Raw genomic sequence first — 25,687 nt, 5'->3', positions numbered from 1 at the left:
CCAACGAGCCTTCCCCTCTCAGTTCCGCGCGGGGCTTCGTGGAGGGAAAGGAGACGGAACCTTCCTCCGTGAAGATGAGAGTCAGGCAAACTGAGCCCAACCGAGAACCTGGAGTGACTATTACTATTATTTGTGTGCAGTTAATTCCAGCAGGGCAGTTCTGCTTCAAGAGCCTGGCAGCCCCCCAGCTGCCGGGGGACGGGCAGGGCGAAGGGGAAGTCAGGCAGGTGGACAGACTCGGGCTGGGTCTCTGGGCGCCCCGGCCAGCCGTGGCCTGGGTTTCCGGGAATGCCGCTGGAAGGTTCTGGCCTGGGCCCCTAGGGCGGCCAGGGGGCGGGGCGGGGCGGGGCGGGACGCGGCAGGCCCGCTGCTGCACAGAGGCCTGGGGTGATGCCCTCGCCCCGCCCCCATGGGCGGGCCCGGGAAGTCTTAACGCGCCCCCGCGCGGTGCCCGGCCTCGGCCGCCGTCAGTAGCCGCCGGAGACGCCGCGCCGCCTGTGCGTCTCCGCGTCCTCACCCTCGTCCTCCCCATCCTCCTGCCCGCCCGGCCGCGCCATGGAGGGCTACCACAAGCCTGACCAGCAGAAGCTACAGGCCCTGAAGGACACGGCCAACCGCCTGCGCATCAGCTCCATCCAGGCCACCACGGCGGCCGGCTCCGGGTGAGCGCCGGGCACGGGGACCGGGAGGGCGCCGTTCCGGAGGCCGCGGTCACCGCGGGCGCGCCGGCTCCGGGTGGCGCTGCACGGAGCCTCCTCGAGGGAGGCAGCCGGGGCGCGGTCAGGTGGCGGGGACGCGCGCCTTGCAGGGCCCGGGCCGGAGGCGCCTTCCGCTGCAGCGCGCGCTCTCGCCGGGCTTCCGTCCTGTGGGCCGGGCCTGCCCCTCGCCGGGCGCGGGCTCCCCTGAGAGTCCGCGGCGCGGGGACCGGACTGGGGAGTCCCGTGCCGGGAGGCCCACTGTGACCGCGCTGTGGCCCAGAGCCCGGCCCTGCGCTCCACGCGCGCGGCCCTCTGTGGGCGCCGCTACCAACGTTCCGCCTTGCGGGTGGGGAAACCGAGGCCCTGAGATGGAGTCAGGTGCCCCGTGTGACACACGGCGAGAGCTACTGTTGAAATGCGGGCTGCCCGACACGAGAGCGCCTGTTCTAATACCTCTGTTTGCGGGGAGACTGGGGCCCGGCCCTCTCCCCACCTCACACGACGACTCCCCTTCCCCGCTCACGTTTCTGCCACCCGTGGTTTGGGGTCCGAGTCTGGAGCAGGGGTCTGCTGAGATGCTGGGCTTGGAGAGTGGGGAAGAAGGCGGCCATGTGGGTGCAAAACCCCGGCACGCGGCCTGCAGGGGAGGTCGAAGATGGGACCTGCGGCTGGAGGCGGGAGGAGTGGGAGGGGAGACTTGCAAGGCTAAGGGAACCGAGGACCGAGTCCCGGGGCGGGCCAGCTGCCAGACGCACTTTCCCCGTGGCAGGGGCGGGAGGCCCATCCCCCAACAGCCTTTCCCGCCGGCCTTTCTGGCTCAGAAGCTTTAGAAAGGCTGCTGCTGATTCCAAGGAGCCACCTCAGAAGGTAGCAGGCACCATGATAATAACAGGCCAGCGTGCAGCTGGAGGCGTTGGGGACAGTTGGGAGGGTCGGCCTGTGAGTTACTTCAGAGGCTGCTTCCCACTCTATAAAATGGGAACAGTATTGGCTCCCGTGCATTGGACGGTTTCAAGGATTCCGGCATCACCCTTGGGCCCTGGCACGACGACTGGGAGACTGCACTGTGCCACACTGATGTAGTGATTTTGAGGGTTCGCTAGGGGGTGATTTCCAGGAATCTTTCCAGCCCCTCTGTGTGCTGAAAGCAATGACAGAATTCTAGCTTCTGGCCAGTGTCTTACAGGGTATGTTTGTTATTAATGAGTAAATCTGTTTGACTTTCAGGATGGGGACCCACTCACCTTTAAGACCTCCAGTTCTCAGAAGGGATAAGACCTCTCCTAGCAGGCAGCTTCTCTCTCAGCCCATCCCCATGCATGCCTTGAATCTATTGTCTCCACTGGGTTTGTGTCAGACTTACTCATTCTGTGTGGTGTTCCTTGCTGAGGCAGGGATTGGGCTTCCTTGCAGTGCCCCCTCCCCAGCCTGGCACACAGTAGGTCCACACAGCTGGTATTGCTTGCTGGGTACTACTAGGTCCCATTCCCTTGACCGTTTCAGGGGGTCACTCACCCTGAAGGGTTTTATTGAGCCCTACTGTGTGCTAGGAGCTTGTCTAGCCAGGTTCTTGGGGATCCAGCTGGAGAGACAGCAGTTACCCAATTAAGTCTGTTACATGTCTGAGCATCCTGCAGGCCTAAACATGACCTACAGACAATTCAGGGTCACTGAGCACCCAAACAGGCTTCCCTGGCGTGACACAGAGCATCCTTTATTGCTGATACTGTCTCGTGTATTTTGAGAATAACTGTTGGAAGGAGATGCTTTTACGTTTCCTGACACTGGGCCGTTAGGCAAGTTGCCCAAGCTGGTCATTGGTGGCTGGCTGTTCCGTGTTGCCCAGCGAGGGGCTTGTCTTGATTGGAAGACTTCTGGGCCTGGCCATTCAGCACCAGGCTGGACAATGAAAGCTGGAAAGGGCAAGACAAGTGCAGTGATGGAGGGTGTCCGTTGGGTCAGCTCGAAAGCACGGGGAGAAATGAGATAACATTACAAGCATCAGGAGCTCCCAAGGGGAAGTTGGAAAGGGGACAGCCCGGTACAGAAATGACAGATGGCAGTCTGACAGATGGGGACACTTGGAGAGAAATGACATCACATTACAGCTGTGGGGAGGCTCCCAAAGAAAGGGGTGTCAGGTGGGTCTCTTGGGACTTTGTTAGGTAGTTAAAAACCTACAGGCAAAAGATAACAGTTTGTGGCGGCTGAGAGTTACATCCAGGTTTACATTGTAATAATGCCTTTTGGAGGGACTTCCTGAGCTCAGAAAGTGTCCGCTTGCTAAAAGAACGAGCGTGTCTAAGACTGTTACTTTACACACTGTTTGTCAGTGTGTAAAGATGCAGGAGAGACTTAGAGAAAACTTCTTTTACAATAGGAAGTAATGGTGCTGTGCAACTGCTGTCACAAGAGGGGGGGTTCAGGGGTGTGTGCTGAGCTGTGTGTGTGCAGAGATGGCCAGGGAGGACTTGGGGGCAGGGCGGCATTCTGGTCCCTGGATGTTCGCCTTGAGGCCCTAGCCCCTCCCCACAGGGAGCGAGGCCCAGTCCTGAGGACTGGGCAGTAGCCCCAGCCAAAGTGACCCTCTTGTCAGGATGCCCCTTTTCTGGGGAGCTGACACCCTGGGGTCTTTCCATGGTCCCCCGCAGGGGCTGTGCTCACATATTCTGGGTTCAGGATCGGGGAGGTCCTGATTTCTTGGTAGCTTTCCCATTCCCGTGCCATCGCCGAACCCCTGTCCGTGGAGCTCCGCAGGCCCTGGGCAGCGAGGACACTGGCCTCTGTGTCGGAGGAGCAGAGGGACAAAGCCCTCACAGAGAGCCCTTTGTGGAGGCAGCACTGACAATGGCCGGAGTGGCTCCAGGGTCCTGTCCCTCCACGTGCTGAAGGAGCTGTGGCAGGGCCCAGCTCATCCAGGCTTTTACAAAGGTGAAATCTGGTGGCCTCATCTAAAGGGGCCTGGCTGCTGAGGCTGGGGATGAAGATTTTGTAGTTCTCATCGACCAGGGCTCGGCTGTGGCGTTATCCAAAGAGCGCTGAGTGTTGTCTATGGACCCCTTCAGAGTTAGGCTGTGCCTTTAACGAGTCCCTAGGGCTCTGACCCACAGTGTTGTGAGGGCTGCCTGGGGGTGTCATGTCTGGCCAGACCTGGCTGGTGGGCATGGGGAGACAGGAACCTAACCCCAGCTTTGTTGTGAGCGGCTGTACCCTTGTCCCGAAGGCCTTTCCCGTCTCAGGGCAGGTTCCCCATCTTTAAAGGAGAAGTTCCTAGATAGGTGATTTTCCAAGTGGATCCCTCAGAGTGGGACTGGGGGAATGGAATGAGCAAGCCCTGGGGTCCTGCCACCTGCCGTTGTGGGCTTCACATCTTGGAGGGCCATGTGACTTTGAGGTGGCTAGAAGCACATTCCTGCTCCCCAGCTCTGGCTTTCCGGGGATGCTTCGGCTGAGGGCTCGGAGGGCCACTTTGAGTCTCTGGCCCCATGGAAGCCCTGTCAGGGCCTCCTCCTCCTTTGGGGCTGCTTTCCACCCCAGCCTGGTGCTGACTGAGGCAAGAGGACAGCCCACTGAGATTGCCCCAGCAGCATTTCCCAACACGAGGCTGTCTAGGATGACTCAGTTCTTTGCCTAAGAGACCTCTGAACTCAGCAGGGCGGGTGCTGGACCGTTTTTCCTGGAACCCGGAACTGGGAACCTACCTAGGGTCTGGCTGAGATGTTTTCAGGGTTTTGCATCAGCTCTGACTGCATCGTGGCCCCTGTCATTGTGCTGGTCCTTGGACTTTGCTTCTTTAGGCAGGCCTGTGGTCACTAGAGCCTGGTCCCACCAAATCCGGAACTTTCTTTTTGCCACAGACCACGGCTGTCTGCTCTGGATGCTGAGGGCTGGGACCTGCCCAGAGGTGGGTCCTTAGGCAGTTAATGTGCTCTTGTCCTAAACAATGAGGCAGAGTCTGCTCAGAGTTGGTGGGGGGAGGAGGCTATGGGGCCAAGATATTGGACTCCAGCAGCAGGTGGGTCTGGCTGACTAGGGCGTGCGTTAGGGCTTCCTGCTCAGAAGTTGCACTTGGAGCCCGAGTGCATCTCTGCAGGCTGCACAACAGGACCGGGGACTGCAGACATTTGAGAACTTCCTCTATGGCTACTCCCCATCTTTTATCCTCCTTTGAAAAACAAATCTGCAACAGCTCCATTGAGGTATAATATGCAAATCATAACATTTACGCGTATAGTTTCGTGGCTTTTAGTAAGCTTAGTACATTTTTTTAGAGAGAGTGCATGGCTTTTAGTAAGCTTAGTACTTTTTTTAGAGAGAGTGCATGAGAGAACACGAGTGGGGGGAGGGGCAGAGGGAGAGGGAGAAGCAGGCTCCCTGCTGAGCAGGGAGCTTGACTCCATTCCAGGACCTTGCGATCATGACCCATGACCCGAGCTGAAGGCAGAAGCTTAACTGATTGGGCCTCCCATGTGCCCCATAAATTTAGTAAAATAACAGTGACTTACAATAACTTTTAGTGAATTTGCTACATCCAATTTTTTAGGACTCTTCATCACTCCTGAAAGGGTCCCTCATGCTCATTTGCACTCATCCCCAGCTCCCAGGCAACCACTAATCTACTTTCTGCAAATCTAATTCTTGCAGACTTTACTTCATCGTCATACAGGATGGGATTTTGGGGGTCCTACCTTTTTTTCACTTAGCACATTTGGAAGGTCCTGTGTATGGTAACATGTAGCAGTACTTAATGATTTTTGTTCCCGAATATTCCATCGTGGGCATGTACCTCATTTTGTGTGCTCATCAGTTTCTCTTAGCATTTTGCTCATGTCCTCACTCTTCTGATGGTAGAATTTGTGACCTTGGGCAAGTCACTTCCCTTCTGTGCTCCTTAGTGGTTCCATCTTCAAAATGAGGAAGAGGTTAGACTTCATCTCTGATACATTAGACACAAATAACTGAACCACTGCCATTTTTTCTGTGCACTGTGCCAAGCTCTTTACACACACACCACCTCATTTGGCGAGGTTCTGTTACTATCACCAAATTTACTGAGGTTCAGAGAGTTTACACCCCTAGGATCTCAGAGCCAAGGTACATCATTTATGCATTTGTGCACTTTGTGCCAGGTGCTGTGTTCGGACCCGAGAGTACAACAATGAAAAGGCTCAAAGTCCCTACCTTCATGGAGTTTGTGTTGCAGTAGGATAAATAGGCAGTAAATAGGCATGTCACGTCAGGTGGTGGTAAGTGTAAGTGAGGGGAAGAAGAAGTATTTGTAGATAGTGTGGTCAGGGAGGGCTTCTCAGAGGAGGTGGCATAGGGGTAAACCTCAGTAGAAACGCTGTGAGGGTCTGGAAGGCAGTCTTTCCAGGCAGGAGCCAGTAAGGGCAGTTCCAGGAGCAGGAAGAACAAGGACTGCTTCCAAGGGTCACTTCCACCCTGTATCTTGGGATTCCCTTCTGAGTAGTTTTGTTTAAATAAATATACAGCTAGAAAAGAGTATAAGTAATGCACATACGTTATAAATAATCCACCTGGATGTGCCTACCACCCAGCTTGAGAACCAGGACATTGCAGCGCTTTAAAACTGCTGGGGGTCCCTCTTCCTCCCCCAGAAGGAGAGTCACCCCGAATTGTGCATTTTCATTCCGTTGTTTTTCCTTATCATTTTATAACATTTGCAAATCTCCATAAATCAAATGGTCCTCTCTGGTCTGCAGATCCTTCTGCAGTACGCTTTGCTCACGTTGTAGATTTGTGAGAGTAGGTTGGCCTTGTATCTGTGTGGTTCTCTCTTTGTCACTGTCCTGCAGAGCATTCTGTTATCCGAGCGTGGTGTGAGTGACCTATTATGCCGACACACGCGGGTGCCTCCAGGTGTGGCCGCTGCAGGCCATGCAAGGACAGCCCCTGTCCTTCCTGGAGTACACCTACCACGCTGTGGCTGGGCCATAGGTAATGTGCACCTGTCGCAGCTGATTGGTTTCTTTGTAACTGTTGAAAGATGACTCGGGTTTTCTATTTCTTCTTGAGTCAGTTTTGGCAATTATTTTTTTTCCTAGACCGTTTGCTGTTTTGAAATTTCTTTGCATCTCGTTATTTAGAATATCATATCTATCAGGCCTCTCCTTTTCTAGTAACTGCCCTTCTTTTTCTGGATCCTGTCTTATCAGAAGTTGACTAATTTGTATTCTTTTTTTTAAGAGCTAACTCTTGGCTTTGATATACATATTTTTTTTGTATATTTGTTTCCTATTCCATGAAGTTTATTTTTTTTTAAATTAACATATAATGTATCATTTGTTCTGTTTATTATCTTTCTACTGCCTGAGCTCACACCATTTTTATAAACTCTAAGTTTCTTAGCTATGGGTTTTCAGCTCTTGTGGTTTTTCCTTTCTTCACTGGGTCTCTGTATTTCTTCTTCACAGCAGGTTACTTCTCTTTGTACTTCTACACCCTGAGGTTTGCCTCGGTGAGGCTGTTGTAGGTGTTTGGCCTCCCGGGTTTTTTCATTTGCCCAGAAGCCTTGTGACTCCTAGCAATGGGGGCCTAGCTGGAGTGTGGCGGGAGAGGGGTCACTTTATGGAGGCCAGCAGCCATATGGCTCGGTAATGGAGAGCAGCCTCGCCAGAGTGGTGAGGGGCCTTCCCTCTGCTTCTCCTGCAGGGAAGCTGGCAAACAGGTGGGGTGTGTGCTAAAGGGAAGAGCAGGGAACGCCTGGAAGAATAGGTAGGACCTTTGAGACACCTGGGCCTTGCTCCAAGCAATCAGTGCCCTCTTTGTAGACTGAACGAATTGGGACTGGAGGTTCAGGCCAGTGCAGGTCTGGGACAAACTTGTAGCCCCGCCTCCCCACATGGATCACAAAGAGTAGGATGCAAACCTCCCCCGCCAAGCCCTCCCCCCAACCTGTCTAGCTAGTTTACCTCACGGGTGTGTCCCAACCCCACACACCCTGGCAGGGCAGAGTTGGGGGGAGCCTGTACCCACAGATGTCCCCTCCCCACCCCCAGACAAGCTGGGGCTGCAGGGGAAGCTCAAGCCCTGAAGCCACAGGCTCCAGACACTCTCATCCCTGAAGTCCCTCTAGCAGGTTGAGCTTACAGGTAACCATCTCAGTCTTGGGCTCATTCCTTCCCCTCCCGCCCGCCCCGTGGCCCGCAGGGCGCACAGTCCCCGCCAGCACAGGAGGAGTTGGGAGCACCGAGCCATTTGGCATCTGGCCTTCCAGATTTAGTGACCAGGCTTCAAATGCATTATCTTACTGGGCTGCCCTTCATCCTACCTAGCACCTACCTAGCACCTGTTTACAGATGAAAGAGCTGAGCCTCAGGGATGTGAAGCCCTTGCTCTGTGCGTCTGTGCTCTGTGGGTGCTCAGACAGGCCAGCAGGGAGGCCAGGATGCAGACTTTGGAGGGGATAACCTGGTGGGCTTGCCGCTCACGGACCTGGCAGGGAAGGGTTACTTTTCAACTTCTGGGGTCTCTTCCTGGCTGATTTTCTCCCTCCCACCCCATCTCTGCCCCAGCCTGGGCATGCTTCCACCATGTGCAGAAAGGGCTTGTGCCACACAATGGATCCCTGACGCCCCCAGGAGGGTGGGGGAATGTCGCCCTGGGCTCACCGGGTGGGCGGGTCAGGGGTAGCTCCTGCCTTCTCCCCTGAGCGAGTTGACCCGCTGTCCACCCCATGCCCTTCCCCAGCGTCTCCTCATGGGGTCATCACTCTGAAACAGGATCCTCAGAGACCGGGCTGCCCCGGGCGGGGGGTGGGGGGGGGCAGGCAGGAGGTCAGCCTGGCGGGTGTTGACTAGGCTGTCCTCCAGCTAAGTTCACGCCGGGGATGAGGGGGAGGGGTCCCTACCCAGTGGAGCAAGTTTTCCTATTTATGTCTCCTCACCTCCCTCTTTCAGGCCTAGTGTCTTTCCCCCATGACCCGGAGTTCATAGAGACGGCTAAGTATAAGCTGATGGTGTGCCTGGACCGCTGTACTAAACCAGCATGGGCAGTTCTGGGTTTCTCTACTAATGTGTCTGTGCTGGGAGTGACTCACCCCCTAACCCAGTATGGGGAGCCGACCGGCAGGGGAGGAGGGAGGCGCCCGTGAACCCCAGGTGCTGCATGTGCCCTTGGGTTTGGCATTGGGCATGTTTCCGTGTCGGACCTCCGAGCAGCTCCGGGGGCTGCGCTGAGCTGCATGGAGCGGGCGGCTGGGAGGCCCATGCCCTACAGCTGATGTGTTCACAGAACTGTGGACCTGGGGGCCGCCGGGGCCAGCTGAGAATTCCAGCATGGCCTGGCCCCCGGACTGGCGGACTCAGGAGGGTCCTGAGAGCCCTCCACGAGCCTCAGCTAAGGTCTGACCCTTGCACTTTCTGTTGTTCATGCAAATCGGTATTTGCAAGGAACTGCGTTTAGTAGAGCAAAAGGCTAAAAAAAAAGGGGGGGGTTGTCCCCTTGACCTCATCACTCCAGGGCTGGAAGGGCAGCCTCGTGCTTTTGTGAGCACCCCCTCCACCCTGGTCATGGGCAGAAAGGGTTGTAATTTTTTCGTGATCAGAGCCTCTGTGGAAGACAAGATAATATGTGTTGCCTTTTAAATTCTGCACAAAAGCTTGGCTCCTAATGGCGATGCCAGCCTTTCCGATGCCGGTTGAAAAGGGGCCAAGTAGTCCAGTGATGCCTAGGAGAGTCCGAAGCCCCAGTTTCCCGGCTGCCCGCCCTCCGTACTGAGGCTGCTGGGAGTTTTGTGAGTCTCCCTCCCCTACCCCCTGCCCATGGCCTAAGACAACCAGCACCTCTTGGGGCTTGGGAAGACAGGGTACCCCTCATGAGTGGGCAGCGTCCTGAGCAGGAGCCCTGGCATATAGCTCGCTGTCAGACAGAGTGGCCACCGCTCTTTGGCTACTGTGTCCTGACAGCTGCCACTAGAAGCGGTGAGGTAAGATCCAGGCTCTACCCTCCAGCCTCAGCACTGCCTCGCACCAGGGCCGTTCCGGGCCCCAGGAGGGTGTGACCACCGTGCCACCCATAGTGGCGTCTTTAGGACCGCTCGCAGCCCTTCCAGGAGCAGGAGCATGTGGCTTTCTGATTAGCCAGGCCTCTGGCTCCTTGGCATATGCACCCCCAGGTCCCCATACCTGGGCCTGGGGAGAGCCCTGTCGCTCTGAGGCGTGGGGCCATGATGCATGCGTCTTGTCTCTCCCTTGGCCCACAGCCACCCCACGTCATGCTGCAGTGCCGCGGAGATCATGGCCGTCCTCTTTTTCCACACCATGCGCTACAAGCCCCAGGACCCCCGGAACCCTCACAACGACCGTTTTGTGCTCTCCAAGGTAGGAGCCCAGCCCACCACCCTTCCCCTGGGCCAGGTGGTACATGGGCCCTGTGCTGGCAGCAAGGGGTCTCTGAGGGGACCCATCCCCTGGTGTCCGCCTGGCCCCGGCCCACCCTTTCCACCCGTGCCCCACCCTTTCCACCCGTGCCCCCTGTCCACCGGCCCGGCCCACCCCTTGGTGCCTCCCCCTGTGCTGACCCACAGCAACACTTAGGCCGAGTTAAGAAACAAACAGCTGAATTCATTGGGGACTGTGAAAATGATCTGCTGGCTGTTCTGCCCCTGGTTTGTGTGAACAGGAGGGACTCCAGTCCAGGCGTGGGGTACAGCGTTGAGGCTGGGCGCTGCATGGCTCTCTGTGCCAGGCTGGTGCCCCTGGGCCCACGCCTGCTGGCTTGGGAGTGGCGGGCCCCGTGGCAGGCTCTGGGCTGAGGCGCCCGAGCCAACCACTCATGCATGACATCACAGCCGCAGACCATGCCATGGAGCCCTGAAATCCACCTGTACCCAGGCCTGGCCCTGTGGCCACTGGGCTCCCAGGGCAGGCATGAGAGCTTAGAAGTCTGTCCAGGTTGGCTCCCATGCCAGAAAGCGGGGATTAGGGCGGCCGGCTGCCTGCTGGGGTTTTTGGCATGGGCAGGCCACACAGCTGTGCTCCCCTGCACCTGTCCTGGGGCCCATTCGGCCTTGGCTGGGGGAGCCTCGGGCTGTGGAGGCACAGAAGGGGATGTGGCCTTCACTTGCCGTCTTCCTGAAAGGGCTGACCGGCTCGGCCAGGCTCTGCTCGCAGTGTGCGGGGTGGAACAGCCCCCAAGTATTGGCGACCTGGCCGATGCCCCCTGGGCCGCTCATCTCCCCCCACCCCTGACAGGGCCACGCGGCTCCCATCCTGTATGCCGTCTGGGCTGAGGCCGGCTTCCTGCCCGAGGAGGAGCTGCTGAATCTGAGGAAGATCACCTCTGACTTGGATGGGCACCCTGTCCCGGTGAGCACCCCCCACCCAGAGCAACGGGTCTCGGCGAGCACTTCCTGTTTCTCAAGGCCTGTGGGGGGAGGGGACGCGGGCTGCCCCTGAGAAACGGAGGGTGTTGAAAGTGGGGGGAAGAGGGCGTTGAGGTGAAGAAGGAAGGAAGTGAGTGTCTCCAGGGCACACTCTTCACCCCAGGCTGGGGCTTAAGGGCAAGGCCTTTTGAGGGCCTAACCTCCCTGCACCCCCAGAGCCACGCTGGCCTCAACACAGCTTGGGAGAAGAGAAAAGAAGGTCATGGCACGGTCAATGAGGGGGTTGCAGCAGGGTGCTGGGGACACCCCGGGGAAGGGCCCCGGCTTTACTCCCCCAGGTGCTGGCCCCTGTAAGTGTTTGGAGTTTATAGGCTACCGTGAAAACTCACCCCCCATCTGGGCACCCACAAGGGCTAGGTGTTTCCTGAGTCTTGTCATGAATGGGTGTGAGGTGGGTGGTGGGGGAGGCTGAGGTCCCCCAGCTGCCTGGCGGGCATGGCTGGTATGTGAACCGCACCCCCATCGCCGTTGCTGGAGAGTGAGAGCTCACACTCCCGGTGCAGGCTGCCCTGGGCTGGGCCTTTCTGCACACCCAGCCTGCACCTGCCTCGGCGGGGCCCCGAGGCCAGGGACCTGGGAGGCTGGTTGCCGGGGGAAGGCAGTGTCCGCTCTCTGCCATAACTGTGGCCCTCTCTGCTCTAACAGAAACAAGCTTTCACCGACGTGGCCACTGGCTCTCTGGGCCAGGGCCTTGGGGCCGCTTGTGGGATGGCCTATACGGGCAAATACTTCGACAAAGCCAGGTAAGACTTCCACTCACCAACCCTTCCCTCAGTAGTTTTGGGAGGGGTCCTTGGCCTCCGAGCCTTAACTGTTGCCCCCAGGTACTTCCTCTCGGGCCCCACGGCCCCATGGTCTGACAAAGCGTCATATGCCCAGGTTCGAGCCACTCACCTTTATCTTGGGGAAGGAGGTTATGTGTTCTTCAGGGTCCTGGGCATCCCTGAGCCCCACCTGCCAGCCAGAGATGAGACAGACGTTGGGGAGAAGGGCCTGCAGAGAGTGGGCAAGAAGCCTGGTCGGGGAGATTTGCCATCCCAGCTCAGGGTGGTTTGGAGGAGAACCCCCTCGCTGCAGGTCTCAGTCTCAGGGCTTTGTGGTGAGGCCGGGTTTGGCCTACAGACAGGTGTCTGTATGGGTAAGAGGGGAGGAGAGTTGGCTACGGATTCAAGGAAAGCATGCATCAGATTTGAACCCCAGGTGTGCGTCTGCAGTGTAGTAAAGGTCCCCGGGCTGCTCCGAGGGGTCTGAGTAGGAGGATTCCTGGAGGAGGGGCTTCCCCAGTGCCCTACAGTCCACCCCACTGGCAAGAGAAGGGCCGTAGCCAGGGCGGTCGTGAGGGCGTGGTGGTGACTGTGGGCCCACGGAAGAGAGAGGGACCGCAGTGAGCACCTACTGTGTGCAGGGGAGGGAGATCCCGAGACCACTCTCCAGACCACAGCTGAGGCTGTGAAGCCTCCCAGATCCTTTTGGGGCCAAACTCCGCTCCACCAGGAGGGATTCACCGTGAAGTGAAGAAAAGCGCAAAGAATGGGATGTGTGTTTAAGAGTATTTTATTTGGCACAGAACCAGAGATGTGAGTTAATTATTCCCTACAGATGCTTGAAGTAATTCCCTGTGAAGGGTCATTTCCTGACCCTAACATAATGGAGCAAGCCACTGCAGGGAGAAGTTTAGCTGCGTTCCCAGCAGCCAGGGTTGGCGAAGGCTCAGGCCCTACCTGGCAGGGAGGAGGGGACAGGCTGTTGGGGGAATTAGCCTGCTCCTGGAGCTGGGGGCCTGCTAGACTAGATCTGGCCTCCTGTCCTGTCACTCCCATCCATCCACCGGTGAGTGTCAGTCAAGTTGGCTCTCTTTACTCTCTCTCTGAAATAATTTTGTTTGAATTCTCAAGTGCCAACTCATGTGAAAAATACAGAGATGCATTATAACGTAATGAACATTTTCCTATCCTCAACTACCTCCCATGTGAATCTCACTTAACGGATCCTGTTTCCTCCGTGTTCCTGTGAGAGGAAATGTACCGATCGGTAACCTTCGTACGTGTACAGTTGTACATTCTGCTTTTCGGAAAAATAGAAACATCTAAACATGATGCACATTTTCTCCCTTACCTGTCGAGAGCTGGTTTAAGGATTGCATAAGGTTCTTTCTGTTTTATGGCTATGCGGTAACCCCTTGGGCAGTCCTGTTGGGGTGGGATATTCGAGGTGCTTTTCAAACACATCTGGGGCGTTCATGACCGTGGGCCTTTGGGGCCCCGCTCCAAAGCCAGCAGGCCTCCGTGGGTCTCCCCGGGGCCCTAGCACACCCTCCTGACCAGAGCCTGCGGCGGTGCTCCGCCCTTGGCCCCCATGGGCCTTCCACAGCAGCAGGTGCAGGGCTGGGAAGGGAGCCAGCCTGCTTCCCTGGAATCTCTTTCCAGGTAAATCAGATTCCCTAGTCTCTCTGGCCTGGGCACTGTTAGGCTGCTCACTTGGGGAGCTGCTGTGCCAGGCGCACCACCTGCAGCATCTCCGGGCCCCCAGTGCAGCCTGCAGAGGGGAGAGGAGAACAGCTGGGGGACAGGACACCGCTTCATTGAGGAACGGGGAGGGTGGGGTGGGGGGAGGCTGGCCTGCTGGAGGCCACAGAAGGGAAGGCAGCAGGCAGCAGAGGGAGGATGCAGGAGCCCTCCCTGACCTCGGGCCCACACCAGTGCTGAGTCATGCTGACAGTGTGGCCCTGCCCTCCCGCCTCTTCCCCAGCTCCCCCTGCCTGGACGCCCTGGGGCCCTGAAGCTGGGCTCATGCAGCTACAGCCGGCTCCAGGGCTGCTGCCTGCTGCAGTAGCAGAGTGCCTGTGTCCCCTCTGAGCTCGGCCTCAGGAACCTCACTCCCCCCACCCCGTGCCACACAGCTGGATGCGGGCGGGGAGCTGGGAAGACCTCCAGGCCCGTGCCTTCCTGGACAGCCAGGAGTGGACCTCGCCGGCTGGGCACGCAGACCTGTGTTTGAATCCCTGCTCCTCCTGCACAGCTGTGTGACCCTTAGACAAGCCCCTTGACCTTTGAGCCTGTTGTCTTATCTGTGTGGTTTGAGAATGACAACTGTCCTTAACCTCAAGGACAGGGCTGCTCAACAATGGAGAGCCCCTGGGTGCCATGCACTGGCCTGGGGGTTAGGGGGTCCAGAGCCGGCTCTGCTCACTGGGTAACATGCCCCAAGTTCAGTGCTTTTTTTACCAGGTCACACTGCCTTTGAAGCCATCGGGGTTGCCTTGTTGACCAGGACAAGGCCCCCTGGGGTGGAGACAGGGCTGGGGATGAATCTTAGGGTGAGAACCAGCCTTGGAATCTTGGGGAGGGCCCGTCCTATAAGGTACCGTCCCCATCATGATCGCGGTCCTCGGGGAGGACGCTTCTACCCTGTTAGTGTTCGTGACCCTTCTCCCTGACATCTTACCCGGGGATGCTCCTGGCGGTGCGTCTTGGCCTCCCCAGCCCACTCCTGGGATCGAGTCCCCAGGGCTCCCCAATATTGCTAGATCCTGCACAGGTGGAGAGAAGCAGACCCACGCAGGTGCCTCGAGCCCTGTCCCCCCGGTGAGAATAGTAACACCCCCCCCCCCACTGACCCCACTGCCAAGTCTTGTTCATTTTACTCGTGCCCTAATCAGCCCTGTTCTCTGGATCTGAGGTAGCACAACCCTGCCTGTGCACGCAGGGTGGGCAGCTGGGCCGTGACTGACAGTGCTGTTATGTGTCCCACGTGGCTGTTGCTCCCTTCCCCTGGGGACAGGCTCTCCGGGAGGGACGGGCTGGGAGCACCGTGCCCCGGGTGAGAGGGGCTGACCTCTGACTCACCCCCTTTTCACAGCTACCGCGTCTACTGCATGATGGGCGACGGGGAGCTGTCCGAGGGCTGCGTGTGGGAGGCCATGGCCTTCGCCAGCATCTATAAGCTGGACAACCTGATTGCCATTCTTGACATCAACCGCCTGGGCCAGAGCGACCCCACCCCCCTGCAGCACCAGGTGGATGTCTACCAGAAGCGTTGCGAGGCCTTCGGGTGAGTACGGGGCTGTGGCCTGCGTGGCCTCACCACCCCGGAGCCGTCCGAGCTGGGAGCTTTTCAGGTCCAAGGGCTGAGTCAGCCAGAGGCCAGGCCCCCTTGAAAGAGGTGTCTGTTCTTCAACGTCTGGCTCACAGTTTCCGACTTAAGAGTGGCAACACAGGCCACTGGCCTGGAGCTGTGGCCTGAGGCCCAGCGTGAGGGAGTTCCTTTACTGGTGATGCTGGGAGGTGGGATAGTGCTCAGAGCACTCACGTCACATGACTGCACACGTCCTCGCTCAGTCCTTGGCTGAGGTGGGACAAGGGGCCCAGCGTGGGACTGAGGGATGTGGCTCTCGAGGGCTTGGAGCATCCGTCCGGGGCCCGTGTCCTAAGCCAGCCTGAGGGGGCAGAACAGGCCCCCTCTCTGAGTAAAGCGGGCCGAGGGGTGTGAGTGGTTGAGAATTGGGAGTCCTGTGTTACAGAGCAGGGAGGTCGTCTGCGTGGGTGTTAGCTGGAGCAGCCCTCACCTCAGTGACCCTCTCCTGCCCCGGATAAAAGCCGAGCTGCAGTCGGGGCTCCAGGGGACCTGTGCCCCCACGCTTAGCCTCCACAGAGGTGTCTGGAAGACCCTGGGCCCAGGCCTCCGGGGCTGCCCTTTGTAGAGCAGTCTGCCCAGAGAAGGTCGAGGCCAGGCTGCTGTCCCTGATTAAGCAATGCCAAGGGTTTGTTATCGCTGATGACTGACCTGATAAAGTGAGAAGAGGAGATACTCTCTCCCACTGAGGAGGAAACAGGCCGCCAGGTGTCACAAGAGCCTCCTCAGGCCACACAGGCTGGGGACCTAGAGCATAACCCTGGGTCTGGAAGCCCTGTCCTGAAGTCCTGGCTGCATCACCAACTTGCCTTGTGACGTGGGGCAGGTTATTGTGTCCTCAGTGTCCGTCTCCATTTACATGTCTGTGAAATGGGGGCAACCACGGCGCCCAGCCCCAGAGCTGTGGCTTCAGGGTAGTCATGTGCGTGGTGCCCACCCAGGGCCTGCACAGAGCCGGTGCTCAGGACACGCCAGCTGCTGACTTGTTACTTGTAACGTGACCGAGTCCCAGAAGGGACGGCAGTAAAGGGAAAGTTTGCCCGGCCCCGGCTCCTTCCCTCACATGTTTGGCAGCCTGGCGGGTTTTTCTGTTTGAAGATTTTATTTATTTGTTTGAGAGAGAGAACATGAGCAGAGGGAGGGCCAGAGGGGGAAGCAGGCTCCCTGCTGAGGAGGGAGCCGGATGCGGGGCTCGATCCCAGGACCTGGGAACATAACCTGAGCCGAAGGCAGAGGCTTGACCCACTGAGCCACCCAGGCGCCCTGACCCATTTGATAACTGTTTCCAGCACTTCACATCCAGCATCTGTGGAGTGACCAAATGTGTTCCCTAAGGAAAAGTTGAACCAACCCTGCATGGGGCTCTCTGCTCAGCAGGGAGCCTGCTTCCTCCTCTCTCTCTCTGCCTGCCTCTCTGCCTACTTGTGATCTCTGTCTGTCAAATAAATAAAATCTTAAAAAAAAAAAAGAAAATTGAGCCAAAATGTTCTTGAAGAATCTAACAGCAGACAGATTCCAGAGCCAGGGTGGTGTCCCCAATGCAGCTTTCAGGAAACTAGTAGATCTCAGGAAACAAGGAGGTCAGGAGTGAAAGAGAAAATAAATGAACCAAGCTTTGAATTACTTAGGAAAGAGAAAGAAAAATCTGTTCCAGACAAACAGGATGTAAAATAATGTAAAAGGGGTAAAGAAAAGAGAAAATAAAATCAAAAGTGGAAAAGTTTTTTTAGGTTTTTTTTTTTTTTTTTAATCATTTACTTGAGAGAGAGAACATGGTGGGGAGGGGCAGAGGGAGAAGCAGACTCCCTGCTGAGCAGAGAGCCTGATGTGGGACTCGATCTGGGACTCCAGGATCATGACCTGAGCCCAAGGCAGACACTTAACCGACTGAGCCACCCAAGCGTCTCTTTAGTGTTTCTCAGACCGCAGCCAGGTGGCAGAGCGAGGGCTGCCCTTCCCAGGGCCCGGCGTCCGCCGCTCACTCTTGGCTGCCTGTCCGCAGCTGGCACACCGTCATCGTGGATGGACACAGCGTGGAGGAGCTGTGCAAGGCCTTTGGCCAGGCCAAGCACCAGCCCACGGCCATCATTGCCAAGACCTTCAAAGGCCGGGGGATCCCAGGTACGTCTGCACACTCATCCACCCCACCCCTGCCACTGCACCCTGTGGCCAACCGAGGTGGGGTTTCCACCAGTGGGGGGCACGTCTCTGAGGTCCCGTGTCTGGGGAAGTGCTAGTCCTTTGACGCCTTACACCGGGTGCACGGGGCTGGGTCGGGGCAGGTAGGGGACGTGGTGCTCCATGAGGTAAGTCAGCAGTCCACGTGGTTGAGCCTGAATTGGAGCCCAGGTTGTGCGGGAGGAGAGGAGGGCCTTTGGAAGGACCCGCTGGTAAGGAGAAGGGACAGTGGTGTGACACAGCCCCCCACACCCTCCCTGGGTGTCCTCTACACTGCCTCCTTGGCCGCTCTAGCTATCTGCCCTGAGCAGAAGGGCTGACGCCGAGTCGGGAGAACCCGGGAAATCTGGGTCTCCCCCAGGTGGTAAGCGGGGTCCCCTGCGTATAGGGGTGAAGTGCTTCCAGGGTCCTGTATGGGCAGAGCCTAGAAGGGTCTAGAAGGTGGCTCCTGGCTGGCCCGGGGAGCAGTGCAAGTATAAGCAGCTCCCCAGCACGCAGGCCCCTCGGATTCCGAACCCCTCGGGCTGAGGCAGTCCTTGCCCCTGTTAGGCATGGGAAAGCGGGGCTGAAGGGGTCAGACAGTTGCCCAGGGCCATGGGGCCTAACTGCAGACCCCGGGCCAGCTTCTCCACACATGCCCCTCACCACACGCCCCACTGGCCTACCTGCCCATGCGGCCAATGAGGACAAGCACTGTCCTGTGGAGAAGGTGCACGGCTCTGGGGCCCCGGGGAGGGGGTGGACCTTGAGGAGAGCAGTCGGGGCTATCGTCATACCCCGGCGCTGCCGCCTGGCATGGATGCCTTGGTGTTAGCACCAGGTAGGCTCTGGAAATCTCAAAGCTTCTGGGGACTCCTGGGGGCCTATCAGGGGGGCTAGGTGCTGTGTGGGAGAGTTAGTCCTTGGCTGTGCCTGGGCCGAGGTGACCTCGGAGGAGGGGGCTCTTCAGCCTCGCTGATCCCCACACAGCAAGGCAGCACGGTGGGGGACACTCCTGGGTGCCCTTCTGCTGCGCCCCCATGCGCTGGGGGATACCCGGCTAGTGCTCACCCTGCTCTGGGTCTCGGCTTCCGTTCTCCTGGCCAGGCTCGCTCCTGACCAACCCGTTCAACAGACCGAACAGTATTTCTGCAGTGGGGGCCTCCCTGCAGTGGGGGAGGTGGTGTAGAGGCCCACGCGTGCCCCCCAACCCCCCGCACTTGGCTGTGAGCCAGCTCCAGGAGACCTGGCCGCTGGTCCGTGGGGGCTGGGCATGCGGACTCCTGTTCACCCGACCAGGGTCCCCCAACACGGGGCTGTGCTTCACAGCGTTGCGGCCCTGTCTGCGGCCCCTGGCCTGCCCTCTGCTGTTGGAGAGTCACCCGCATGCAACTTCCTGGTCCTCGGGAGCTCTGGTCTTACTGGGCCCGCCGCCCTGCTGTGTCGTACCCACAGGGATAGAGGACAAAGAGGCTTGGCATGGGAAGCCCCTCCCCAAAAACATGGCTGATCAGATTGTCCAGGAAATTTACAACCAGATCCAGAGCAAAAAGAAGATCCTCGTGACCCCCCCTCAAGAGGACGCTCCTTCAGTGAACATCGCCAACATCCGCATGCCCAGCCCGCCCAGCTACAAAGTTGGGGATAAGGTATGGAGTTGGGCCCTGCTTTTCTGGTCTAGCTGGGGTGGCCGTGATTCTCGGGTTCCCCGAGGCTGGGACCAAGATGTGTCTTCCCTGTGGGGCTGGGAAAGGGAGAGAGGAGAGATTAGTTCAGGGCGAGGAGGAATCCTAGGCGTTGATCCTGCCATCTCCTCTGTGGGAACAGCCAATTGCTTGACTGTTTACCTACAGAGGCTCAGAGAGGGCAAGAGGGTGGCCCACAGTCACGCAGCAAGCTCCCAGCGGCACTGAGATCAAAGGCCCGGGCACCTGAGTCCCCTTATCTCTGGGTCTTCAGCCTGAGTCCCTAGGTCCGAGCTCAGGACACCACCGTGTCCGGCCTAGCAGAGCCGAGGCAGGCCTGTCCTGCTCCAGGGTGCTCCCCCATGTGATCCCACAGCAGGCTTGCCCTGGTCCTCTGTCTGTTCCTGTGCAGGGTGGGGTCAGTTCACAGACCTCTGTCACAGGGGTGGTAGAACATCCCAGCCCGGATGGCTCACAGCGGGGCTGGGAATAAGGGCCTGTAGGGACTTCGGAGACAGTCGGTGTACGAGTTCCGACTGGCAGCCTTACAGAAGATGAATTTCCACCGGACCGTGTGGTGTTAGACTTCCCTTTTCTACCCTTGTTTTTATCCTCTTCCTCCCCAAATTCTGTGCCCTCCAGAGGCTGAACCAGGCTTCCAGTCACATGCCTACCCCAGTGCTCAGGGCCCCCATGCTCTTCTCCCCACAGATAGCCACCCGCAAGGCCTATGGACAGGCACTGGCCAAGCTGGGCCGTGCCCACAACCGCATCATCGCCCTGGATGGGGACACCAAGAATTCCACCTTCTCGGATATCTTCAGAAAGGAGCACCCAGACCGCTTCATTGAGTGCTACATCGCGGAGCAGAACATGGTGGGTGCTGGGGGTGGGCAGGTGGGCCCCAGGCCAGCGACAGCCTAGGGCTGAGGTCTGCAGGGTGTGGAGCAAGGCTGAAGTCCTCCTGCTCCCCTGGGCAGCTATGTTGGCAATGCCAGGTGCCTGCTGGAGGCCAGCCCAGGGACACCCTAGGAACAGCGGGGACCCGGCCCTGACCTCAAGCAACTGCAGCGGCGAGGGAGAGGAACGTGCGTGTGCTGCTCGGGTGCACACGTACCAGCTGAGTGGACGGACAGCAGAGCTAAGTGGGCTGCAGGTGCACACCGGAAGTGCTGTCTGTAGGCCACGTGTGGTGCTCACTGGGCTGTCTCGGGGTAAAGGGCGTTCCAGGTAGTAGGGCAGCCATAGTCACAAGGCTGGAATGTGCTGGGTCCAGCTGCCGTGGTCCTCTCCCCGAGGACCCCAGCCTGGCCTGCAGGCCTGTAGCACCTAGAGCTTCCTTGCTTGGAAGGTCACCAGGCTCTACTATATGCAGAGTTCTTTCTCCAGCTGAACTTGAACTTGTCTCTCTGGGGCTTCTGGTCTTGGCCGCTGGAGGGCCTGGACTAAATTGGCACAGTGTGTGGGCTGGGGAGGTCACGTCCGTGGCAGGTTCCAGAGCTGTGGAGGTCACGTCCGTGTCAGGTTCCAGAGCTGTGGAGGTGGCCGCCGACTTGGACCCACTGCCTGCCCTCTATGCTTCCACGCCGGGATTTGGGTCTGGAGCCGCCTCGGGCCTAGAAGTGGTTAGGGAGGACTGGTCTCCGCAGAGAGCTGGGGGTTGGCGAGGATGCTGGGGACGGGGTTCGCAGAAGCCTGGGAAGGAGGGAACATCCGTGTCCGAGCCTTCCTAGCCTACTCTGTGGAAAGGCCTTCCTCATTTGCTAGGAACAAAAAAAAACAAAAAACGGTCCCAGGAACAGAACTTTAAAGAGAATTTCTGAAGTGGTCATTTCCAGTCCGAGGAGTTTGCAGACAGACAGACCGAGGAAGCCCCGGGTCCGCTGGAATCTCCCGCCTGGGAAGAGGAGAATTCGGTCACAGGGGTGACCGACGCCCCCCAGCCCTGGAGAGGGGCATGAGACTCTGGGCTCCTCGGCCACCCTCTCCCTTCTCGTCGGGGCTGACGCCGCCACCGTCTGCCCGCAGGTCAGCGTCGCTGTGGGCTGTGCCACCCGCAACAGGACGGTGCCCTTCTGCAGCGCCTTTGGGGCCTTCTTCACACGGGCCTTTGACCAGATCCGCATGGCGGCCATCTCGGAGAGCAACATCAACTTCTGTGGCTCCCACTGCGGCGTGTCCATTGGTGAGTTGAGCGGGGCCAGGAGGCTTGCCGCTGCCACTTCCCTGGACGTCGGGACCAGGAGGTGTGGTGGTGGCGGGGGTGGGGGGTGGGGTTCCATTCCGTGGGTGGGGGTGCATTCGTGTCCTCTCCCACACCCCAGGGGAAGACGGACCCTCTCAGATGGCTCTGGAAGACCTGGCCATATTCCGGTCCATCCCCACCGCAACGGTCTTCTACCCCAGTGATGCGGTGTCTACAGAGAAGGCTGTGGAACTAGCAGCCAACACCAAGGTGGGGCACGTGGCCATTTGCGACGTGGGGGGCGGGGGTCAGCAGGCCGGCACAGTGCTGGCCGTTCAGGTCCCCCCCCCGCCAGGAGGGCTGTCTCCTGATCTTGCCGCTGCCGCCTGGGGCTTGTCGAGGTTAGACCGGGAAACACAGGACACACACCACCCTTTCTGCCCTGTGGCAGACACTGCCGACCAAATCTCTGTGTCCACGAGAATCCCAGCATCCCAAGTCTCTCTGGCTGTTGATGCCTGTCTTCGCCCCGAGTTGGGCTCTCCAGGACAGAGTGAGCTGAGTGACCCGGTCCTGACTGAGGGCCACAGCGCCATAGACCAGAGGCCCCTGTGGGTCCCCTTCCTCTGCCAGACACACCCTGCAGGGAGCAGCCCCACTTAGAGACCAGCCGACTGGGAAGGGAAGCCGTTTTCTGTTGGGGGGCTGCATAGCCACGGGACTGCTCACTCGGGGAGTGTCTGGAGAGGTGCACGCTCCAGAGGACAAGACTCGCCCTTTCCCTGCTGCAGGAGGGTGGGAGCCAGCATGGGGACAGCGGGGTGGAAGTGGGCAGGTGAGAAGCCGTGGCCTTTCTAGAAAGAATCCTCTCCCCCAGGCTGCCTGTGCATACCACATCCCATCATTCTTTGTCATTGTGTTTTGTTCTAGGGCATCTGCTTCATCCGGACCAGCCGCCCTGAAAACGCCATTATCTATAACAACAACGAGGACTTCCAAATCCAACAAGCCAAGGTCAGTGCCAATCATGGCCGGGTGAGACCCCAAAGCATGCCCAGAGCCAGGGTCCGCCCCCAGTCACTGGTCCCTGAGGCTCACTGGTCCCGGTGTCCTCCCCAGGTGGTCTTGAAGAGCAAGGATGACCAGGTGACTGTGATTGGGGCCGGAGTGACCCTGCACGAGGCCTTGGCTGCTGCTGACCTGCTGAAGAAAGGTGAGGAGGGCCCTATCCGGTCTTAGATCAGACACCAAGGGCATCCAGTCTTGGGGGTGAGAAGGGATTTCATCTCATTGAATGGGGGTAGTGACAAAAATCACCATTTATCCACACACAGGGCTTGAACTCACGACTCTGAGATGAAGAGTTGAACACTTGACTGAGCCCCTCAGGCACCCCAAAGAAGCCCCCCTTTGAGCATTTAGGACTGTGTGGCCAGCATGATGCTGAGTTCTGGGACCACAGTGGCCAGAGGCCCTGCCCCTGCCCCGTGGCCCTGGAGTTGAGGTGCCCCAGCTCAGTGGTCCGATCAGTAGGCCCAAATCTCCACTTAGTGGGGTATACCCGAGTTACTCTGCATCTCCAAGCCTTAGAATCCCCATCCATAAAGTGGAGATACACCATCACCTTTCCAGTATGGCTGTCCTGAGGATTTAATCATGTGACCTAGAGTTATCATTACTGTTATTATCACCAGGGCAGGCTCGCACACGTTAGCTCCTGACACAGTAGGAAAGGTAGGAGCCCCATGGAATCACTGCAGATGCCATGGTGTGGCCGTGCAGAGCAGGATGGAGAAGGCGGATAGGGGTGTCCTCAGGAAAATGACCTCAGATGTGAGAAGGAAATGATAAGCAGAGGCCTGGGCCGAGGGAACAGCGTGTCCAGAGCTCCAGCGAGCTGGAGAGAATCCAGGGAAGGCCCGGCCCTGTCAGGGATGGCGATCCCGGGGGAGGGCTTCAAGAGGCATGGCAGAGTTTGGCTCGTTCTTTGAGGCTATTCTGCGGGGCCCTCGCCTGGCCTGGCCCCTGTGCCTGCAGGTCCCCCTCCCCTCCCCCGGCGAGCCCTGGCCCTGTCTCACAGCAGACGCTGGGAACTGTCCTCCGGCTTCCCCTGTATCTTCAGAGGCGTCTGGGAAGATGAGGCAAAGCTGTGTGGGCCCCTGCCGGTCACAGAGTGTTCTTTGATGGTCCAAAGGCTGACATCCTCTGGCCCAGGATGTGAGAGGAGACATACAGGCGTTTCTCTTCCCTGAGACCAGATGCTTTGAATTCAGCATGCAGGATGCCAGAGGACGTGGGCATCCGAGATAAGCAGAGGGAGGGGCAAGCCACTGGGTGTTGGCAGGCACTACCCAGATGATGGGAGCAGAGGAACAGCCAGTCTCCTCATGATAGGGATAGGTCTGGGCTTTTAACTGTGGGACAACTTTTAGGACTCCCCCACTGACCTCACCCATGCAAGGACACACCCACAGCACCCAGCGCCTTGCCTTCAGCCATGCCCCTGTATTCTGTCCCTTCACAGAGAAGATCAACATTCGCGTCTTAGACCCCTTCACCATCAAGCCCCTGGACAGGAATCTCATTCTCGAAAGCGCACGTGCTACCAAGGGCAGGATCATCACTGTGGAGGACCATTACTACGAAGGTAACAGGCCCTGGGCCGGAGAGCCGGGGGCAGGCAGATCAGGGAAGGGCTGGACGCCCCTCCTTCATCCTGCCCCAGGACAGCAGCCTGGGCCCAGGAAGCCCAGAGCCATCCCTTGGAGCAGCTGGGACTTGGCCTCCTGTTGGCCCCAGGCTTGGCCAGGGACCCAGCAAACTTGGCTGCTGATGTGGCTTCTTTGAGCTGCTGCTGCTCAGGGAGCCCAGGAGGATCTTGACCTTGAGGCTAAGAGGAGAAAAGGTGGCTTGTGTCCCTGACCCAGTTGTGCAGAATTTCTGTCTTCTATGGGTCTTTTGCAAAACAGCCCCCGACAAGCACACACCAGCCCTCCTCCAGGGCAGGCTCCAGGGGAGAAGAGGTGGGCTTAGACTTAGAGGTCAGGTGCAAATGCTCATTCATCTAGGACAGCTGCCCCGGGCATGTTGTTAAAAATGAGTCAGAGGCCACATTGGGCTTAGGAAAACACAGAAGGATCATGATTGATTGATGATGTCTGCTCTGGCTCTAGGCATGGGGAAGGGTGGTGTCTGTGCGATCTTGTCATCCTTGGGGCAAGGGAAGAAACTCAGGTTGGCAGGGGCGGGGAGGACGAACCCGCTGCTCAGCCTGAGGCCGCATCCCCTCACCGCTCTCCTTTCCTCTTGCAGGCGGCCTAGGTGAGGCGGTGTGCTCTGCCTTGGTGGGCGAGCCTGGCATCACCGTCACCCGCCTGGCCGTGGGCGAGGTGCCAAGAAGTGGGAAGCCGGCGGAGCTGCTGAAGATGTTTGGCATCGACAGGGATGCCATCACGCAGGCTGTGAGGGACCTTGTCGCCAAGGCCTAGGGAGAGGAGGGGGTCGAGATTAGAGGCTCTACACATTCCTGAAATTTTGGCAAAGGTGCTCGGAGATACATGGAGAGGAGTGATAAAATATATGTTTTGAGACAAATGACCTGGCCTGGCCATGTTTATTTGATGAGAACCGAGCCGGTGCTGGTAGGGGCAGTGGTGAGACTCCAGAGTCTCCTGCGGTCCCCTCCCTGGGGGCCCCCCATTGGCCCGCAGCCACCAGACAAGCGCCGCCACATAACCGCAGTCTGCCTCCGGGCTCCAGAGCCTGCTCTGGCCTCCCGCCCCTCAAGGCTGCACAGCCCAGTGAGCAGAGGTCCCCCCCTCCCCAGGGCAGGGAAGGGCATTAGCGTACAGGCCCAGCTCCTCCCCACATGCTCACCACGCCAGTAACCTCAGAGAAGTAGAGAGAAACAGCAGTGCCCATCCTGGGGAAGGGGGCCCTCAGGTTGGCGTCAGAGCTGCTGGGGACGAGGGAAAGCGGGAGGCCTGGCTCCCACCTGGCCCCACAAACCAGAAGTCTCAATCCCTTGACCCCTGCAGAACTCCCTCCCCCCGGTTCATTAAAATGCAGGTTCCCAGGCCTTGCCTCTGGTGTCTGGGACTCCCTCTGACGGCTGGCCCAGGAGCCTATCAGCACACCTTGCGCGGCACAGATGGCCCTGACCCACTGCTGGGTCTCTCCCTTCTGTGACCACAGGATGATAGCTCCCTCTGCTGGCCGCACTCTGCTGCTGCAGGCCATGCTGGCAGCCAGATGCCTAGAACCCAGCTGGGACGCACGAATGCTGGGGAAAGCGACTGGATGCTCCCGGCCACTGGTGGGGGCACCAGGATAATCCTCTGAGCCCTTGGGGAGGAGGGGACCCACTTGTAGACATGTCTGCTTTCCCACACAGCAGTCTGGTCCAAAGGTATAAACCAATCAAACC

At 58.5% G+C, this 25,687-nt stretch overlaps 1 protein-coding gene across 1 annotated transcript; it reads left to right on the top strand.

The window, feature by feature from the left end:
- Positions 1-446: 446 nt before the first annotated feature.
- Positions 447-24,858, top strand: TKT (transketolase). Its single transcript, XM_045990937.1, has 14 exons — positions 447-662; positions 9,922-10,039; positions 10,913-11,026; positions 11,749-11,846; positions 14,962-15,153; positions 17,237-17,355; positions 18,847-19,040; positions 19,788-19,952; positions 21,105-21,261; positions 21,401-21,531; positions 22,192-22,275; positions 22,381-22,474; positions 23,786-23,908; positions 24,574-24,858. The coding sequence occupies exons 1-14, from the start codon at positions 556-558 to the stop codon at positions 24,747-24,749; spliced, it is 1,872 nt and encodes a 623-aa protein (XP_045846893.1). The 5' UTR covers positions 447-555; the 3' UTR covers positions 24,750-24,858.
- The last annotated feature ends 829 nt before the right edge of the window (positions 24,859-25,687 follow it).

Source organism: Meles meles, chromosome 20 (assembly GCF_922984935.1).
Source record: "Meles meles chromosome 20, mMelMel3.1 paternal haplotype, whole genome shotgun sequence".
Lineage (NCBI taxonomy): Eukaryota > Metazoa > Chordata > Mammalia > Carnivora > Mustelidae > Meles > Meles meles.
The sequence above is the reverse complement of the archived record's forward strand: the minus strand, read 5'-3'. Positions and strand labels throughout refer to the sequence as shown.

Coding starts and splice junctions, on each gene's coding strand:
- TKT (XM_045990937.1), top strand. CDS start 556: ATGGAGGGCTACCACAAGCCTGACCAGCAGAAGCTACAGGCCCTGAAG. Junction 10,040..10,912: donor ACCGTTTTGTGCTCTCCAAG/GTAGGAGCCCAG, acceptor CACCCCTGACAG/GGCCACGCGGCTCCCATCCT. Junction 22,475..23,785: donor TGCTGACCTGCTGAAGAAAG/GTGAGGAGGGCC, acceptor GTCCCTTCACAG/AGAAGATCAACATTCGCGTC.